At 38.5% G+C, this 21,228-nt stretch overlaps 1 protein-coding gene across 5 annotated transcripts in view; it reads left to right on the plus strand.

Moving 5' to 3' along the window:
- Positions 1 to 21,228, plus strand: part of nckap1 (NCK-associated protein 1) — a 30,433-nt gene that overhangs the window by 2,022 nt on the left and 7,183 nt on the right. The window contains exons 2-20 of one of the 5 annotated variants that reach the window (XM_044045202.1): positions 3,620 to 3,637; positions 9,456 to 9,566; positions 12,987 to 13,079; positions 13,201 to 13,257; positions 13,820 to 13,962; positions 14,348 to 14,438; positions 14,633 to 14,770; positions 15,428 to 15,476; positions 15,578 to 15,734; positions 16,087 to 16,143; positions 16,489 to 16,585; positions 17,329 to 17,435; positions 17,562 to 17,694; positions 18,493 to 18,574; positions 18,772 to 18,830; positions 18,989 to 19,134; positions 19,676 to 19,808; positions 19,897 to 20,016; positions 21,014 to 21,153. In XM_044045202.1, coding sequence (XP_043901137.1) covers positions 3,620 to 3,637; positions 9,456 to 9,566; positions 12,987 to 13,079; positions 13,201 to 13,257; positions 13,820 to 13,962; positions 14,348 to 14,438; positions 14,633 to 14,770; positions 15,428 to 15,476; positions 15,578 to 15,734; positions 16,087 to 16,143; positions 16,489 to 16,585; positions 17,329 to 17,435; positions 17,562 to 17,694; positions 18,493 to 18,574; positions 18,772 to 18,830; positions 18,989 to 19,134; positions 19,676 to 19,808; positions 19,897 to 20,016; positions 21,014 to 21,153 — 1,931 coding nt within the window. The other 4 variants (XM_044045203.1, XM_044045204.1, XM_044045205.1 and 1 more) reach the window with 4 other exon arrangements.

The following is a 21,228-nucleotide window of genomic DNA, read 5'->3' on the forward strand; positions in this document are numbered from 1 at the left end:
GTGTGTGATGAATAAACAAAAGTGGGAGAGTGTGAAAGAGGCTAGTTATGTCCTACCAAAGTTATAAAGAGTTCAGAGTAGACATTAAGATGTCTGAAGGCCCATACTGTTTCCTATTTTCTGGCAGTTGTGTAGTCATGTGTAGTTATTTCTAAAGCACCAGATGTTGTTGTTGGTACTGTTTTCTTTGAATAATATGATTCCCAATGAAGAAGAAATTGAAAAAGAACTTTTGATAAAATAACATTTTATCTTAACAAATCTGACTTTAAATTGTAGATGTTTTAAGAGAGTTGGAGAGGTAGGATAAAATCAGAGATTTTGCTGCAATTATTCCTAACACGCCCTTCCTTTCCTCCCTCCTTCCTTCCTTTTTCATTTCTGTCTGTCCCATCATCTATATATCTGTCCTGAGCTGCCTCACATAACGCTTCTGAACGCAATCTACCCTGAAGTCTTATTCACATGTTTTAAAGCTTCCATTTACCTTGTGAATATTAGCAAACTTTTCAGTATCTACTTGCATCCCAAAGTTAGAAATCAAAGAATCAGGACAATAATCTGTGATAATGATTCTGGACTGATGTTGGCACCATCAGTGGTAATTGAGAGTAAATGAATCACTTTATTTCTGAGAGAAATAATTCCTTAAACAGTGGTGCAACCTAGATTCATGGAGACACAGATGACAGACTTGTTTTTTGGTTTATGCCTTTGGGAGAGCAATTCATTGTCAATAACGCTAATATGATCATGGTAAGATCACAGCTTTTCTTTTCATTTTAAGTGTAATCACTCATCACATCCCACTGATTAGTCGCAGGAAACCTTTAAATCTGTTCCTTTCACTTTCCTGATCAGTCACCTTTATTAATCTACGCTGAATGACATTAAAAATGTTTGTTTGCTGTGCTTAACGTTCAGCCAGTGGACCTTCTAACATCATATTTTTGTCTTGGATACAGTGCTGCTTACATACTTTCTTTTACTTTGCTTATACTCTGGTTAACAGCGTAGTCTCCTAAAGTAGTATTTGTTTTATTTTTATTTTTTTTATTAATTATAAGTGCAGTTATAAAAAGCAGGATAGACCGTTAGCACTGTAACCTGTAAGGTGCAAACACAGTAGCAGCTGTACCAGATTGTTTCTAAATTCCAGCAAGTTTCTGAAGTAATTTAGATTCAGTTTATTATAATAGCTCCACAATCACCCTTGATAAAAAAATGATAAAAAAGTTAGTTTTTTTCTTTTTTAGAAAATTGCTGAAATGAAATGTAATGTGAATTTTCTTGATTTAAGCTTGTTTCGTGAAAGCAGGGAAGTTAAACAAATGCCTCCCTGACACAATCTAAATTAAAACAGGGATATTGGCACAGCCCCTGGCGACCTGGGTGGATGGATGGATGTTTCTTATAGGGTATTTTAGTGTGAGTGCTTTATCTAGTCAGTGGAGGTAAAGAGGTTGCAGGAAGGAAATCCAAAAACACTTTTTTTACACTCTCACTAAGCACTTTATCAGGAACACCTGTACAACTGCCACTTCTTATATGTACTTATCCAAACAGCAATTGTTTGCAAGTAGTAAAATGCATAAAACCGTGCAGGTACAGATCAGAAGTGTCAGTCAGTGTTCACATCAAAAATGTGGAAAAACATAATACTAATGACATTCACTGAGGCAGTGAGGAAAAGTTCTGCAAGAGAAACACCACATCAATGATATTAGAGAATAGCTACATTGACTGGAAGGCCAGAGTAACTGAAATGCCCATGCCTATCAACTGTGGTGAGCAGAGACACTTCTCAGAATGGAAAAACACATCTGACATTGAGGTGGACAGATCTACTACAGCAGAAGACCACGTCAGGTTTCATCTCCTGTCAGCCAACAACGCCCTGAGGCTGCAGTGGACAAGAAGTCACAACACTGGATAGTTGAAAACTGGAAAACGTGGTCTGGTCTAAGAAATATGGATTTCATCAACAGCATGAATTTATGAACCTAACATGCTGTTTGCAGTGCAGGTGCCCTAGCTGTGTAGTGCTGCTGACCATGTGCATTGAACTTCACTGTAGTCCCTGAATCAACAAATCTGACTCGAGCAAACACTTTTGAGATGTGACAGGAGACTGGCAGCGTAAATGTGCAGCTGGAGCAAAATGAGTAAGCAATAAAAAATAAGTGAGTAATATTTCCATCATCTTGTGTAGTCACACTACAAACAGACAAAGGCTACTTGAGAGCAAATAAAATAATGGCCCAGTATTAGTGTGATGTTCCTGATAAAGTGTTTTGAGAGTGTGAGAGTAAAATTAAGCCCACTGCTGTTTTAATTACTTACTGATACTTTTAGTTGGACCTGCAGAAAAACCTTTTTCCTCCACTTGCCTTTCAGTTTGATCATGATTCAGATGGCAACTATCCATAAGTTAATTATCAATTCATCTTTTGTCTTGAAGGTTTTTTTTGCACCCTCTATTCCAGCTTTATGCATCTATAGAAAAATATTTAGAACATCAAAATTATTGGTGACTGTAGCACTATGCTGCCCTGCTGGGGACTACCCCAGCTGAATTTGACAGAAATCATTTAAACAGTATTTACCACTCTGCTAGTCCTGTGTTATATTCTAATTCCTCTCATTAAAGTATATTGAACTCTGAGAATGTTCCATGGCTAGGCAGTGTGAGTGGGCACAAGGCTAATAGTTAAGAGGTTAAGGTAATAGACGGTTGCATTTTTTTGTTTGTTATTTTTTTCCCATTATTGATTTTTTTTTAGCAGCATTTCGAGAAACAGTTTAGAGAAGGTAGATTGCTTGATATACAGTACATTGAAAGGTTATTTTTGACCATAAATGTGTTGCCTACTCCATCTTTTAAGCATCATGTGTTCTGAACTCCAGCAGAAGGGCCTCTTTCTTGACCTGCATTAAGCTACATGTTAAATCCTGCTTGCTGCTGCTTCACCACCAGAATAACCCAGTTTTCGACGATCCTTTTGGACTTAATTATTTCAGAAATGCCATCAGAGGTACAGTACACGACAGACTCGGGCAGTGAGATCTGTGTCCACAAATAAGTTTAGTTTCATGTCAATATAACCATTTAATAACCAATTTAAACCTAAGTGAAGCACCCAGTGCTCCAGTGAGGAACGGAGTGCTGCGTTGTTAGTTACTTGGCAACATCCATCAAGCAGAAGTGTGGAGTGAAGACAGAAGGGATCAAACTTTTTCTTCACACTATTCCGTCTCAGAGACTGTGGAGCTGCTGACAGTGACAACCTTATTATTTCAGCTCATCCTTGCAGTCTTAAAATGAACATGTTCTTTTCAGTGCGTCTCGGTGCGTAGGTAGGCTTACTATACTTGGTATTATTTTCGAGATGGTGACTGTTGTCAGTACAGTGTGTGTGTTTTTTATGTGATATGCTAGACTGGCAGATGATGACTGCACAGAAACCGTTTGTGTGCATGCATGTGTGTGTGTGTGTGAGGGTGTGTGTGTGTATTTGTCTGCAACCACTGAACCAGTTAGTTTGTCTGGGTGGGGTCTTTGTTTTGATTTTTTTCTCTTCTTCTCTCCGTTCCAATGCTTCCCCCTTCTCCTATGCAGCAAGGACAAGTTTGGAAGGTTTGCAAAGTTTATCACCTTCCACTGATGAAATCCGTCCCCCCTCACCCTTCCTCAGCTCCCTCCTCTTCCTCCCCATCCTTTCCCCTTCCCTTCTCCTGGCTACCTGTACTGATCTGTTGGTCTTCTCCTTTGTGCCCCCACTCCTTTTCACGTTAGAATCTGTTCATGCTTAGCTGAATTCACATCAGTTTCTTTTTCCCACTCAAAGTTAAGTGAAAGTTATTCTCATGTTTTTTCTGGGATCTAGTTGTGAACAGAAAGCTTCTTTAATTTCACGCAGATACATTTCCGGCCAGTTCAAACTAGACTTTAAACATTTTTCCACATCCTATGAACATGAAATGATAAGTGCATTAATAGAGTGGCAGCAGTCCCTGTGAATCAAACCCCACAAACATTCTTCCTACTTCAAGTTTCTGTATTTTACACAAATTCATAAATAACTAATTTGACATGAGATTTACCTCTCCATGATCATGATCCTAGACAGCTCATAGTTATCCTAGATATAATACTGACAAATACAAAAGGATAAGGATTGAAGATTGGGAGTATTGCACTGCCAGCAGGCACTTGGGCATTCAGCCAGCTCTTAACTTTTTTTAGTAGTTCTCTAGTGGTTCTCTTTCTACTGATGTGAGACCATCCATTCTTTATATTCTTTTATTTCATTTTTGCCGCAGTAAATCCCTTCCTGTAAAAATGAGAGAGCACTGAGAGCTACAACAGACGAGTTTGTTTTATGAGTGGATTACTGGGACTCGGAGGGATGGCTGAAAAGATGCCACGGGGTCTTTTGAATATTCTACCTCGTAATTAGCATCCATAATTAGTTTTCAGATGTAGGTTTCCCCTGCACAGTGCTATTTGTTTCCAGAGTCCCCTGCCGTATGTTGGTCAGTGTGTGGGACCTCAGCTGTTAATTGCTACCTGGAGTGGAGAAACGATGGTGGATGCGAGACTAAGGTCTGTTCTGGTATCCAGGCAACAGCTCCCTTACTCCTCCCTGACCACTACTGATTCTCAGCTTATTCCCATGCCCTCACATGTCATTCACTGTGCTCCCCCCTCCATCCATCCTTCCATCACCCCCACCCAAACCCAGCCAGCCAGCCAGCTTATTGCACCAGCCACCACCACCACTAATTGATAATGTCATGCCATTTAAATTACAGAAGTTTATTTTGTCCTTCTGTGCCAGGAAACCAGGCAACCAATTCTGCCCTCAACATCTCAGTAAAGTAAAATATATATATATATTTCTTTTAATATTTGAGGATTAGGGCTGCAGCTAACCATTCTTTTCATTATTGATTAATGTGTTGTGTGTCTGAAAATGTTAATTGGTGTTTCCCAAACTTAAAAATTGTGCTTTCAAATGTCTTTTTTGTCCACAAACCAACATTACTTTTAGTATTAATTAAATCTTTGTCATATGGAGCAAAGCAACCAGGAAAAAGATGCAGGAAAATTAGAGAATGTGCTTGAATTATTAAAAACACTCAACACTCAAACAATAAATCGATTATTTAAATGTATTCATTTAGTAATTGATTGTTGTTTTGTTGCAGCCCTATTGAGGATGTAAATTTACTTAGGCCTATGCAACTGATGAGGTACTGTTTTGGTGTGGCTTTATATTAAGAGAGGTATCTAGTCCTGGTTAGTTTAAAAATGCAATGATCCTCTGGGAGGTTTTACCTGTTTTAGCCCATTTAAAAATTCACGTTTAACTGTAAGTGTACGTTACTGCCTGTAGGTGTTTACATCAAATGTTTGTCAGCGTGTTGTTAATTGCCTCTCTCTCTTTGTCAGTCATGTCACTATTATGTGTGATACAGAAACTGGGTAACTGTTGCTTTCCTTAGTTTTTGTTGTTTTTTAAGTGACTTCCTGAAATATAAGTTGGCTGCGTTCAGCACCAGCACATCCTTAAACAGAAAATTCAAAAAGAAAGGTTGATGTTAATTGTGAATTTGTTTCCTACATGACAAAGGGTCTATCTATGAAAGAATGTCTACGGAAGGCCATTTGATAACCTGTGCACTTTTTTTTAGTTTGAGGTTGGGCTAAAACATGTTAAAAAAATTGTAGATTTATTTGAGCTGTTCACTCTAAAGTGACCAACACAGGTTTATGATCTACAGTTTCCTGGAGTCAGTCAAAGTGTAATTGCGTACTAATGGCCATTTTAGAAAGTAGTACTGTTTTGTACTAGGTGAGGCTCCTGCTGTGTTGTCATCAGAGGAAGACTGGGTTAGCTGTTGCATGGATTTCACAGTTGTATCTTGAGTCCTTGTTAATGTGGTTTGTATTTAGCTGACGTCTTACTCAGACCTGAACAAGTAGCTGTTGAGTCAACAGTGTCACTGATGATGAGCTCTGACAGCTCTTGATGTTAGAAATCTGCTCAGATGTGAGAGAAGTGTGCACAAGGCCTCAAGGTACAGTCTGTGTCATTGATGGTTTTTGAATGTTAGTGTTGTGTTCTTTTCTGTGTGGAACCCCTCTGAGTGTCCCTGTGTTTCGTGTTTTGAGAACTTTCAGCTGTTGCTGTTTTTCATGAACTCAGCATGTCTGTGTCTGGTGTCTGGTGCCTGAAACGACTGCAGCTACAGACTAGGAGTGATTAGCTTGACATATAGTTGAGTAGATTTTGCTGAGTAAGCAAATTTGGACACTTGTACCATTTAACAACCTTGTGATCAGCGTTTTTTTCCTCTTAATCCTGCAGTTATCTCGATTGTTAATAGAATATTGATCGAAACAATGTCACACTCTCGACCTTTGAAAGCAAAGATGGAATCGGGGTTTTAACCATGCCCCCAGTGTGGCAGGATTACATGCTACCTCCTCTCGCTAACCCAAAGCTGATGCCAACTAATCGTAACCACAGCAACTGTTGATTTGTGTGACACACTGACTGAACTCCGGTGTGAAAATATTTAGCGTTTTCCATGAGTTATGTCAACAACGGAAAACCACAGTGTGTAAGCTATGTTATATGCATGTAGCATATCACAGGACATCTCCACATGCATCATAAGAATGTAGACGCATCTACTATATCTAAATAACTGTTAACACAGGTAACTTCCAAATTCAACTCGCGCCAAAGCTATAACTACGACTATAGTATAATATATTTGTAGCATCAGCCATACAACCTTATGCAGTGGTGGAAAACCCTTGATTTAAGCATTTATTTAGTGTACTGTAACCACTCTATTAACTAGTGTTTTAAAATTCCAAGTAGGTCACATCTTACTACAAAGTTACTTCATGTATGATAATGTTATTGTAAGTCAGTGCAGATTTAGTGGCCTTAACAACAGATTGCTGGACCTTCAGAGCAACACAGAGCAACATGACTCTCTATGACTTCTCTTCTTTTTACAGTTAGTTTCCAATTGACTGGTAATTGTTACATTCATATTGTTATAATGAGTTATCATAACATAAAACCAATCATTCTAGAGTCTAAAAATGGCAGACCTATCTGCATTAAAAGAGAAAAGAAAAGATTGAGACTTAAATCGAATCGAATTGAGAATTTGGAGAATCATGACACCTGTAATGCCAACACGTAATCCTAAATGAGGCCAAACTAGCAATCCGAAAATTTGCATTACGTTTGGTGTGAAGGCAACACAATAGTGGTATAGAAAGTTGTATCAAATCATGGTTATGTTGATCCTTGTGTTTCAGGTTTTCCAAGTGTTGTTGTTTGTGTGAACTAGCATGTGCTGCTGTTTGCGGTTTCATTTTGCACTGGCTGATGAAATATTTCAATGCCATGCAAACTGAAATCTGGGTTTATGTGGTATTGTTTCAGGTCCGCTGGTTTGGTAGCTGTGATATGTAATTGTGTGTACAAACATTGTATTCATGGCACAGTTTAGTGTTGTAGTATTTATTTTAGTAATGTTACTTATGTACTTCTCCAAATGTTTGCTTCCAATTTCTGAACTGAAAACCTCAACCAGGAACAACTGAATTGTCAGAACAGTCATTGACCCCCTCGAGGAATGTCCCACTGTGTTTATAACAAAGAAACTTTATGCATTGATGACCCATGCATGGACCACATCTTCCCCACCATTCACTCCTACACTTCCCATAATGCATGAGCACTGTTGCTTCCTGCCAGGGTCAGTGTTGTTAGGCAGATACTGCGACACCTGTTGAGATGTCGATGAGAATATAAATGAGGAGGAAAAAAATCAGCTCTGCAGATGCAGTGAAATAATTAAAATGTTGCCACTCATGTTGCTGCAGATTACACGACACATTCAGAGAAAGAAAATTCTCTCTGACCCTTTTGTCACTGCCTTTTCCCTCACCATCATTTCTCCTGAGTCATTACTTAGTTGACCTGTCTGTGTGACCCCTACTTTGACTTCCTCCTCTGTGTATTTGTCTTTGTTCTCTCTTTGTTTTTTTGTTTCTTTCACTGTCTTCCTCACTCTACCCGTCCATCACTCTGCCGGTCATGTGGCAGCATTAACTAGTGATGGCTCAGACAGAGTTTGAAACTGAAACCCTCTCGTCACCTAGGACTCTCTCGCTGCATCTCAGCCTTTCTGTGTTGCAGACAATTCAACATCCACTGGTTATTATTTTTGGGACGCAGCAGTGCAGTAAAAAAAACAAATACAAAATATGATTTTTTTTATCTAAAAATATTCGGTTAATTATTTTATAGTCAATTACAAATCATTAAATTATTGCAACTTCAGTAAAAAAAACTCTAGTGGCCTTCACCTCCACAGTATAGGGGAAAGGCTGAAACCTTTTGGTAAAATATTTAATTTTCTTTTTTCTTTTTTTTATAATTGCGAAAATGATTTGAGCTGTGAATTTTAACACTAAAAATTTAAAATAACACAGAGGATTACCACACAGAATACCACCAAAATATGAACTACTATATTCTAATCCAAGATTCAGAGCTCAGTTTGAAACATTAGCGTATTGCATTTAAAATTGAAAATTGAAATTTGGAATGATTAAATTGCAGCCTTTTATAAAGAGCTCATCGTCTAAGTAACAAAATGGTTATATACAAAAAAAACATGATTAAAAAGCCTACTATAAAGTTTCTAGAGCTACTGTAAATGCCACCAAAGCTGACACACTGTAGCTTTAATTATTTTATAGTTGCAGCTGTAGTTGAAACTGTACAGTTTTGTTTTTGGTGCTTACAAATCTATATACATTTTAAAGTAACCACCATAATGCTAATGGCTCTACAATAAGCATGAATCTAAAATAAACATTTCAGGATCAAGGCTCAGCTGTGTAATGTTTCTCCGCAGCTCAGCAGCTGAGAACCACTGATAAGTTCAGTTTCTTCAGTTCAGTTGAATCTTGTTTATCTACAGGAAAACCACATAAATCAACAAAGTGGAAATCCTCCCTGTTGACTCTGCATGAAGTCTAAAATCTCCTAGTTGACGTTCACATCTAAACATCAAATCAGACATTCACACTGCAGGTCACTGCATCAAGCTTTCTGTGTGTCCCGAAAATGCCTTTGGTCTGGAAACGTCACTAAATGTCAGTGGAGTCATTATTTTATCCATCTCCCCCCACATCTTTGCCTGAGATAAACCCGTTTTTTTTTTACTGTCGGCACTAAATGTTTCCCTGGTGATGACCAGACATCTAACATGATAGACTCTGAGGAAAGATAATTGAGTCAGAAATGCTGAGATAAAGAAGAAAGAGTTTAGGGGGTTTCAGCTGCAACAGTGTATTTCACCATATTTGTAATTGTGATGCCCCTCACATCTTCATCTCCTCTCCTTTGCAGGCATGTGGCGACCCCAAGGCCAAGCCCTCCTATCTGGTCGATAAGAACTTGGAGAGTGCTGTTAAATTCATCGTCAGGAAGTTCCCTGCTGTGGAGACACGGAATAATAATGTAAGTAAACCTGCACGTAAGGCTAAGGATGATAAAAATGATCACTACAAAACATTCGTCAAAACCGAAAGAATGGCCAATATCGATTATATTTTATAATACATATCGCACTGTTAAACATTTTTAGAATTAAGCTCCTGAATGAAATTTGTAAAAATGTTTATGGTCAGAAAAGAAACACATTTAACAGAGACATTTCAGGTATTAAAAATTATGTAATTCTTCATTGTGTTTGCACAAATTTTGAACATACTGTATATTGAACCTTTGTTATATTAATATTAAAGAAAATGATATGTGTTTATGTACAGTATGTGGTGAGTTTCTTAGTTTAGAGAGTGGGAGTGGTATAGTTGATATCTCTTTATTGGCAACAGTGAAATAAAATAATTTTTAAATAATTACATTTGAGAAGATGAAATCATTAAATTTTGAACTAAATAATTTACTTCAAATGAGCCAGCGTTTAATTTTCTTCAATTTAACTGATTGATTGATTGAACACTACAGTGTTTTTTTGCCAATTGTCATAATTAACCAATCAAAACTCATGAAATGTTTTCTTTTGACAGGTTTGTTTGTTTATTTGTGTGTGAGTGAGTGAGTGCGTGCGTGCGTGCGTGTGTGTATGTCCATCTTTTTCAAGTGAACTAATCTGAATGATTGCTCATCATTTATATTATTGTTATTATACTTCTTTTTTTTAATTCTGATCTATTAAGGTGTGTTTCCACCGCAGGAACTAGATCTCTGTTAGCGCTGCTGTTAACTCACTATTTTAGCTCCACCATGTCACTCACCAGCTGTTTGCACTCTCTTGCTGTCTTTTCTCTCTCATTGCATCAGTGACTCATCAAAACATCCACATAGTTTTTTTAAACCTCCACTGGGAGAACTCAACAACAACTTTATATATATCTTTCTGACTGTGACACAGCTGCAGCACACACTCTGGACTCGCAGTGCACCGTGCGTTTGTGTGTGGGTACGGCGTCACTTTTATGTCAAAAGTCGTGAGAGCAGTAAATATATATAGGTCCTCGCAAGCATATTAAACAACTGTGAGCAGTTCAGACAGCTACAGAACCCATATTGCACAGGCATACGTTAATATCTGCGTGCGTGCAGTGATATTATTTGCTTGTGAGAGTTTTTTACTGCTTTTATGACATTTAGATCCTGGAACTATGCGATGGAAACGCACCTTTAGCTTAGCTCATAGCTTCTGGCCTATGTATTGATGTGAAGCTGTCATTAATTAGCAAACAGCTGTTTGTATGTGTGTATGTATATGTGTGTTGCTAACTGCTTTATTCTGTATAACTGTGCATAAATTGTCTTACGTTGTTTTCTGCTTTGTTTCTGTGTTTGTTTGTTTGTTTGTTTGTTTGTTTTTTGCATGCTAAACATGGCTTATTCCGGATTTGTGCTTTTTGGTAAGTTTTTGTATCTAAGTTCCTGTAACATTTTTATATTTTAGTTCATGTACCTTAGTTTTCGCAGCAATATGTATTTTGTATCTGTTCTTAAAGCTTCTTGCGGTGTGTTTTACTTTGCTCTGTTGTCTTCTCTTTGCTAATGGCTTCTTTGCTTTTCCTTCCTTCATCCTCTGAGTGACTGTGTGGCTGGTTAGTTTCTGGGCCTATCAGCCTGCTGAATGGCTGGTTAAATGACTGCCTGGCTCTTTAAATATTTAACGGACTGCCTGCACTAAGGGGATACAACAATTTATTGTGTCTATCAGTAAAACGTGGGAATGTAGATTAGATTTAAAAAAATGTTTTGAGGTTTAAAATCATAATATAAAGATTTTACTTGACTTTGTTCAACAGAGGGTTTATCTCCTTGGTGCAGCAGCAGTGTCGTACTCTTCCCTCTACACTTCTCCTGCACTTTTTCCTATTTCCAAATTCCGGTTCAGGCCACACTTCTGACTCTTCGGATGGGTTAGATTTACATGCAATGTGCTTCTGTCAGTGCTAACATGTAAATGGAAAAATACTTTCACATTGCCTTTTGATTCACCAGACTTTGAAGCCAGATTCAATGTGACAGTCTTTTAAAGCTGTATTCATTTTCATGCTTTGCAAAAAATAAATACTTAGCCCCCAGCTGTACATATTTTCATCTATCAATAAGCACAGACAGACATTCTAACGTTTGATGCTTTGATTGAATTTCTCATATTAACAAACTTCAGAGAACACATCCGGGACTGTTCTGGCTTTGGTCAAACTTTTTTTTCTGAGATGCTGAACTTTAAATACAGCTGACTTTAGTTCCCAAATGTGGTTTTACTTCATATAAAAAATAAAATATATAAGCAAATGAAAAATATAGGCCATGCGGTTGGTGTAGTGTAGAGCTGCAACTAACGATTATTGTGTAATCTATTAATCTCTCGATTTTTTGCTCGAATAATCAAGTAATGTTAGTAAACATTAAAAAAAAAAGTTGATCAATGTTCGTCAAACCTGGAAATGATGATGTTCTCAAACGTCTTGTTTTGTCCACAAACCAAAATGATTCAGTTGTAATGATTTCTTTGTTATATGGAGCAAAGAAATTAAGAAAATAAACACATTTATGAAGCTAAAACAATCAGAAATCTTGTTTTAATAATGAAAAAGGCTTCAAACCGATTAATCCATTATCAACATAGTTGACGAGTCATTTAGTAATTCATTAATCAAGTAATTGATTCAGCTCTAGTGTAGTGGTTAGCACTCTTGCCTTTGCAGCAGGAAGACCCGGTTTCGTGACCCAGTCGGAACAAGGGCCTTTCTGCCTGTAGTTTGCTATCTTCTCCCTGTGTGTGTGGTTTTCTCCGGGTTTTCCGGTTTGCTCCCACAGTCCAAAAACATGCATCTGCATTTGGGGATTAGGCAAATTGGGCACTCTAAATTGACCACAGGTGTGAGTGTGGATGGTTGTTCATCTCTGTATGTGACCCTGTGATGGACTGGCGACCTGTCAAGGGTGCACCCCACCTATCGCCCTATGTCAGCTGAGATTGGCACAGCGCACCCACGACCCTCGTGTGGAGGAAAAAGTGACAGAAAATGGATAGATGATAGGAATGTTTGACGAAAATAACAACTTGACATGAAATGTTTGACATGATTGTCACATTGTCTACATACAGTAAATATAACAATTTAGAAACGCTCAGCTCCAAAATCTCAGATCTAGAGTGAGAAATGATTGGACAGATTGTGTATATATAATAGAGGAGTCATACAAAGTGTTATATTTACTGTATGTTGATGCGATAACAAGCATATGAAACATTTCTGGACAGTTTCTCACAGGACATAGAAACTCGGAGTGGTATATTTCAAATAAGAGTAAATGATTTTGTGTGTATCACACTTGTGTACGCTTCTGACTTTGTGTTACTGTGTCGTGTGGTTTTAACAGCAACAGCTGGCTCAGCTGCAGAAGGAGAAGTCAGAGATTCTGAAAAACTTGGCTCTCTACTACTTCACGTTCGTAGATGTCATGGAATTCAAGGTAGGAGAACATGCACAAACCAGCTCACAGTACTGTATAATGTGAATGAATACATGCTGGTGATGCTAATGAAGAATGTGTATATATTTATATATATATAAATATATATCTGTATCAACAGGACCATGTGTGTGAGCTGTTGAACACCATCGATGCCTGCCAGGTCTTCTTTGATATTGTAAGTGCAAAATCTAAACAAGACATTGATGAATACACTTGAATGTCCACATTATTAATCATTACTCAATCCGTAAAATCTAATGCAAACCAATAAAAATCTGTCTGAGCAACAAAATTCTGAAAGTTAAGGAGAGATTTTGATATATTGTTCTGGGGATGTAGGTTAAGTTCCACAGAAGAAATTATTAGATTTTTTTTTAGATCTGGCTTGAGTCATGACCCTTGAGAGATTGGAGGGATTAACATTTTCAGTAATAACTATAAAATGTTAGTGTTGCTGTAGGCAAACATCTAATTGCCTACAATTAGATGTAGGCAATTAGATGTCCAGGCATATAGATCTACAGTACAGTTCTTGATCTGTATTTACACAGTGGGCAACTGAGCGGGCCTGGTGGAGGTTTGTGCTCTCTGAAAGTTTTCTGGGGTTTGTGACTCTAATCAATAACAAGATGCCTGTTAAACCTAATTTCTCTCTGCTGAAGAGAGAGAGAGAGAGAGTATAATGGTAAACAAAATTCGATCATTTCTGAAAACACGTCTGCTTTTTTCCCTACTAGACGGTGAATTTTGACCTGACAAAGAACTACCTAGACCTGGTGGTGACTTACACAACTCTGATGATAATACTGTCTCGCATCGAGGAGAGAAAAGCCATCATAGGACTGTATAACTACGCCCACGAGATGACGCATGGAGCCAGGTGACCAAAACACACACAATCACTAGCCCATGGATCAAAACACAGGTCATTGTCTGTATATGAAAAGATAAAAATAATCGTTGGGCCCATAAAGTGAGAGGCTCATCCTGAACTGCCTGCAACCTGATCTACATCACAGGGTGACTTCACTGTTTGCAAAAAGAAGTCAGTTTGTATGCAATTATATGACATAACAACCATATCTGCGATTTGATTCATAACACCACTAAATACTGTAGGCATTCATGGTCTCGTTTACTAGTTTCGGGTATTATTTTGTATTGTATTGCCCTATTAACTGTCAAATGGTACAATGCAGCAGCATAATCACTGTTATGATTATCAGCGGAAGTCACATGGTCTCTTCATTCTGTGTGTGTTGCAGTGACCGGGAGTATCCTAGGTTGGGCCAGATGATCGTGGACTATGAAAACCCTTTGAAGAAGATGATGGAGGAGTTTGTTCCGCATGGAAAGGTGGGAGAGATGTGTAGTTCAGTTCACACTGTGAGACAGTTTCTTCTGAGAGGTGAAATATCAATTAAATTAAAAGAACAATACAGTCAAAACTATCTCACTAAGATTCTAATACTGCAGATCTTTATGTACAAATAAGGATAAACATTTCATACTTTTACACAGTTCAGACTTTCATCTCTCCTCTCCTGCAGTCCCTGTCAGACGCATTGATCAGTCTTCAGATGGTCTACCCCAGGAGGAACCTGTCTGCTGACCAGTGGAGGAATGCCCAGCTGCTCTCTCTCATCTCTGCCCCCTCTACCATGCTCAATCCTGCTCAGTCTGACACTGTGAGTATGACCACTGCACTCCAAATGTTTGAAATTATTTATTAATTAGTCTTAAATCTGCATCCATAATCTTAGCAGGAGTTTTCTGAGATTCTGTTGTTTAATACGATAATAATTCAAACAATTGACAGCAACATTGTGTCCCACTGATATAATCCTTCAATTTCTCAGATCATGTGCATTTTAGAAACGGCATAAATGATCTGCATCACATAAGCGCGTAAATGAACATGCACTGGTCATACCTGTGCTGAAGTAACCAGAAAGTAGATCCCACAGCATTTGAAAGCTTAGCAGTGCATAGTTTGGCATGTGGGGAGAACAACAACAAGTGGAACTCATCAGACACGCTTGTGATTTGGAGTGTGATGAACTAGGGAAGGATATGCCATGAATGTTAATGCATAATCAAAGCAAATGTGGAAATTTATGTCATAATTTCCAAATGTTTCTGCTCATTTAGGCTAAAACACAGCCCAAGACTTTTAAAACTAAAACATGAACAACTGCATTTTCTAAAAGTGTTGGTTTTAGGGCCTTGGGAATTAAAGTCCATTATGGACATGAGATGTGAACAAACCAAAAGTAGCGTTTTAAAACTAAAAAATGTTGGTGTGGATGTAGCCTCACTCGCTTCCTGGATCTCTTGTCTTTTAGATGCCGTGTGAATATCTGTCACTGGATGCAATGGAGAAGTGGATTGTTTGTGAGTACTGTAGAAACTTCTGCAACACTCTGGTTTCTAGTTGTTCAAACTGCTTCTGCCCGCGCTCCATTTTTAAATACACTTTTCTTCTCTGTCTCCAGTTGGTTTCATCCTGTGTCACGCAGTGTTGAACAGCGACGCCGCAGCCTTGTCTCTGTGGAAGTTGGCTCTGCAAAGCTCCACCTGTCTCTGTCTGTTCAGGGACGAAGTCTTCCACATCCACAAGGCTGCAGAGGATCTGTTTGTAAACATCAGAGGGTAAGAGTCTCTGCATCTGTAAACACGGAGCAGCACAAACTACGGAACAGTTTTTGTAGATCTGTATTAGATGTATCTCCTAAATCAGTCAGACAAAACAAGGAATTTGAATACAATATTTGATAGATGTCAAATAATACCACATTTATTTTAGTGGAGGTCGTTCTTCTTCACCGTTGGCAAGGGTTAAGGGCAGACAATCTTCTACTGTGACACACATTGTAATTTGCAATTATGTGCTGTACAAATAAAATTTGATTGACTAAAATGAATTCTCAGATACTAAAAGACAATATTGCTGAGTCGCAGTGTAATACAAATGCTTCTTTCCTTTTGTGTTTTTTTTTTCTAGGTACAACAAACGCATCAACGACATCAGAGAGTGTAAAGAACAGGCCCTCTCTCACGCGTATGTACATGATCGTCATATATCCCTATTTTTATATTGGTTTATTTTTCTGCTTTCCTTTTAATCGATGTTTTATTCCTCGTATCCTCTTGTGTCTCTCTCAGTGTCACACCGACGTCGTTTTCTTTCCTTTTTTATCCATTGCCCCTCCCATCCCTGCTTTTATCCTCCTTATTTATTTCATCTTCCCCTTTCATCCTCTTCCTCGTTCTCTTACTGTCATCCGCTGAGTTATTTTGTGTCCTCCATACTGGATTGTTCTGAAAGTGTCAAAATAACATTTACCAAGCTGCTTGTGTTTTTTGATGCTCGGCTCTGACTTCCTCTGTCTGTCTGACTCTGCAGAGGCTCCATGCACAGAGAGAGACGCAAGTTCCTCAGATCTGCTCTGAAGGAGTTGGCAACTGTTTTAGCCGATCAGCCTGGGCTGCTAGGTCCTAAGGTAATAAAAAAGTACCACAGTAAAAAGTGAAATAACAACTTTAATAACCTGAGATTCAATTTGAAGACACTTAACTCCTTTATAATTTTATTAACTTAAAAATGCAGTGTGTAAGAATAAGTAACAAGTAAGGTGAGACTGCCGGTTATAATAAACTGATTCTTCTTCATTTTCTGATTAAAAAAGCAAAAATGCTTAGTTTTTTATGACTGCGGTGGAAACATTTCAACACAAGATGACGACCTCCATAAAGCAAGGCTCTTTCCTTAATTACATAAGACTAATTAAAGCAGTTATACAAAAACATATTTACGGATATACTTAATAAGATATACTTTAAATTCTGAGATTGGTGAGATTGGTTGCTGTTTTAGATGGAGATGTTCTGGTGTTGATGCCAGTGTGGGGATACTGCCAAAAATGTTGAATTTGGCATCGGCAAGTATGCAAATGAATTCTCTAATTGTTGCACCTAGAAAAGAAATGGAATAGAATGGATCTTGAGAAAAATCGGGAGGAGCACTTGGCCAAGTTAAATTGTTGTTCCATTTGCTAATGTTAATGTGGCAGTGGTTTTCCATTTCAGCATCCCTGGCACTGAAATGAGGAGATCAATAAACAGTGAAAAATGTCTTTATCTTACATTATTGCAGTCAGACCTTGGAAGATACAGTTTATAGCCAGCTACTCTTCTTCACAATTATTTTTGTTCTGACATTGTCTCTTTCTTTCTGTCCCACCAGGCTTTATTTGTGTTCATGGCGTTGTCTTTTGCCAGAGACGAGATAATATGGCTGCTTCGACATGCAGACAACATCCAAAAGAAAAGCACAGATGATTTCATTGACAAGTACGCACTCATGAATAATGCTAATGTACAGTCCAGGTTCAGGCCTGAATAGACCACGCTACATTCTTTGCCTACTCTCTGTGTAGCTTGTGCGGCTCCAGTCTAATTTTGTTGGTTTTTTTGCAGACACATAGCAGAGTTGATCTTCTACATGGAAGAACTCCGAGCTCATGTCAGGAAGTACGGTCCTGTGATGCAGCGATACTACGTACAGTACCTGTCTGGTTTTGATGCTGTGGTGCTGAACGAATTGGTGCAGGTATGAACAGCGCACTCACACGGACTTACTGGATTGAACTGTTGAAAAATAAACAGCCTGTTGCCTCCCCCCACAGTCACATTTATTTAGTTCCACTGAAAGCGTAGTATATTTTAATGTACAACAATAACTAAGTCATTCTGTACTGAAGCTGATAAAACAAATTCAAACCGTAATATAAAGCGATACGACTGTCTTTATCATCTGTATTCTTTTTCAAATAATCATAAAGTAATTAAAAGGACATTTTATGTTTTTTATCTTTTGTCTTTACATCTATGTATTTCATGGTAAATTGTTTGTATTTATAAAGCGCTTTTCTAGATTTGATGACCACTGCCATTCACACCCATTCACTCACATTTTCATACAGTGCATCTATGCACAGCACATTTTCTATCACATATCTTTCATACCCGTTCACACGCTGTCAGTACAGCCATTAGGAGCAACATGGGGTTAATGTCTTGCCCAAGGACACATCGGCATGTTGACTAGTGGAGGCGGGAATCAAAACAACCCTTGCCACTGAGCTTGTTAGAAAAAAACTGTACAGAGCAATCATGGAGATTTTTATTCTTAGTCTTGATGTTCAACAGTTTGTCATGTTGAGTATTTTACTTTAACTAACCATCATCATCATCATCATCATCATCATCACCACTATCATTAACATTGACATTTAAATGCTAATGTTTATTTTATTTTTAAAATAATTAGGCCTTGACGGCCTTTTACTTCAAATCCATATTTCCATATTGCACGTCTTTCTAATGTAATGTGTCTTTTATGGAACAGAACCTGTCCGTGTGTCCAGAGGACGAGTCTATTATCATGTCTTCATTTGTCAACACTATGACCTCTCTCAGTGTCAAACAAGGTAAATCGTTGCTTTTTGAACTATTAAATCTTGAAATAGTATCATTGACAATAAGACGTATTGCAGTATTATTACATACAGTAGAGGCAGCAGCAATAATTAAACTCCTTTTTATAGGAGTAGGACTTGTGATCTGGGTGTTTTTAATGATGATGTGAATAATTCTGAGCTAACTCTTGTGTGCTTCTGTGTTCCAGTGGAGGACGGAGAGGTGTTTGACTTCAGAGGCTTGAGGCTCGACTGGTTCAGACTGCAGGTATTCACACTAATCTAGAGCTTAAATTGTTTTTACATATTTATAAAGGACAGAGAGGCTCTGCTTGTGCAATATGACCTCCATTAACTTCACCCTCTAACTCCATGCGTTCCCTTTCTGTCCTCTTCCCACCTTCTCTGATGTTGTTCTCTCTTTAGGCTTACACAAGTGTCTCAAAAGCCAGTCTTGGTATAGCTGACCACAAGGAGCTCGGTAAAATGATGAACACCATCATCTTCCACACAAAGATGGTGGATTCTCTGGTGGACATGCTGGTGGAGACATCAGACCTGTCCATTTTCTGGTGAGCCCCACACATGAAAGGGATAGTGGAGTTTTTTTGAAGCTCAGTCTCCCAAAACAGAGCCCAAGGAGAAAATCTGTGTTTTTGGATTGTGGACACATGGGATTTTTCTGGGCTACTGCTGCCTTGTTTGATGAGTTTGTGATGCTACAAAGAAGCCTCAAAATATCACATCACTGCTGTCTCCATCACTAAAATAACAACTATGTGTGCTGTAGTGTTAACTTCCTGTTTTTCTCTATGGACTTTGGTGTGGGGGATGAGCCATTTACAGAGCAACACAAGTTTCACTTTTTATATGGAAAAGGCTCTCTAACAATGACATTAGACAGCAAACTTATTCTCAAAATGCTAAACATTTAAGCTTGCATAGATTTAATGGGCTGAGCAAAAATCTGTTTGTTTGTTTTTTAATAAAGCAAAATAATTTGGATGTAATGAGACTCAAAATATTATAACAAAAATAGTTTTATTTAAAGTAGTAGTGTGTAATACTTGTTTATATGTTCTCCCATGTTCTTTGTTGTGTGTGTGTGTGTAGCTTCTACAGCCGTGCGTTTGAAAAGATGTTTCAGCAGTGTCTGGAACTTCCCTCTCAGAGCCGACACTCCATCTGCTTCCCTCTGCTCTGCACACACTTCATGTCCTGCACACACGAGCTCTGTCCTGAGGAGGTAAATACACACAAACGCTCCTGCGCACACCTGCGTTACAACAGTAATAATTTATCTTGATTAGTGGTTCTCTTGTCTTCCTCCACAGCGACACCATATAGGGGACCGAAGCCTGTCATTGTGTAACATGTTTCTGGATGAAATGGCCAAACAGGCCAGAAACCTGATCACTGACATCTGCACTGAACAATGTACACTCAGCGACCAGGTAGGAACACAGAGGCTAAGGAAGACACTTGATCAGTCATTTTTGGGAAATGCAGTTAGTCTATTTGGCCCCCTTTACACCTGACATTAGGATGTGTTTTCTGTAATTGGATAGCAATCGGATAGCGCTTCACCACATGCATTTACATCTGGTATGAACATGCGTCTCTGGAGTCCACATCAAGATCTGGTCGCTATCCGATGACGATCTCCCTCCCTTGCATAAACTCCCCCTCTTCTTCTGCAAAGATTTGCAGCAGCAGACTACAGCGTCACATCCTTTGTGCCCCAAAGTGATTTGACAGCTCAGTTAACAATCGGTCCTCAATGCGTTTATCCAAAGGAAATCACAGAAAATGGCAGGTATAAAAGGGGCCATAGATGTGAAGAGGAGATCAATGAAAAGCCAAAGAGCAAAAAAAAGACAATTCAGTTTCATGTTGCGTTATGTGCTGGACTATATTCATTTTGGCTCTGATCAGTTGCCTGGCAACCAGCAGAGATTCCCAGCAAGTAACTGGTCCCAGCCAAATACTAGACTGAGAGTGGTATTGATTAGAAAATGAGAGTGATGCTGATCTTCTCATTAAAATTAGAAAGCGAGCGAGTGGTGATCCTAAAATGTCAAAGTATAAGAATGACAGAATAGTCTTTGAGAACAATTCAAGTTAAACATTGAGTATTCATTAAAATGAATCAAGTCGAGCAAGCTTTTGTTGTGAAATGATTCTACACAGTAAGAGTCGTCATGTTTTTGTTATGTTTTCTTTATAAATAAAAGTCCAAACAAATTGTTTCACAATTTGATGTAGCAACATCAAAGCAACATCGACTCTTATAGTTGGTGAATAATATCACATCCTTCATGAATCCATATCATTTCTTAGATTTTTCATCTTACTTTGAGTGAAGTTTTCTCTTTGTTTCTGTCTTTTGTCTTTCTTTCTTTCTCTCCAACCATCTCTCTCTCTCTCTTCTTCTACTGGCCTGTCCTGTAGCTGCTCCCCAAACACTGTGCAAAAACCATTAGCCAGGCTGTGAACAAGAAGAGTAAGAAGGCAACAGGGAAGAAGGGTGAGCCTGAGCGAGAGAAGCCGGGGGTGGAGAGCATGAGGAAGAACAGGCTGCTAGTCACCAAGTGAGTAACCAAAGACCTCAATGTGTTTGTGACTCATTCTCCCTCTCTCTCCCTCTCTCTTCTTTGGAATGCATT

This window comes from Solea senegalensis, linkage group LG15, assembly GCF_019176455.1.
Source record: "Solea senegalensis isolate Sse05_10M linkage group LG15, IFAPA_SoseM_1, whole genome shotgun sequence".
In the NCBI taxonomy this organism is placed as follows: Eukaryota; Metazoa; Chordata; class Actinopteri; order Pleuronectiformes; family Soleidae; genus Solea; species Solea senegalensis.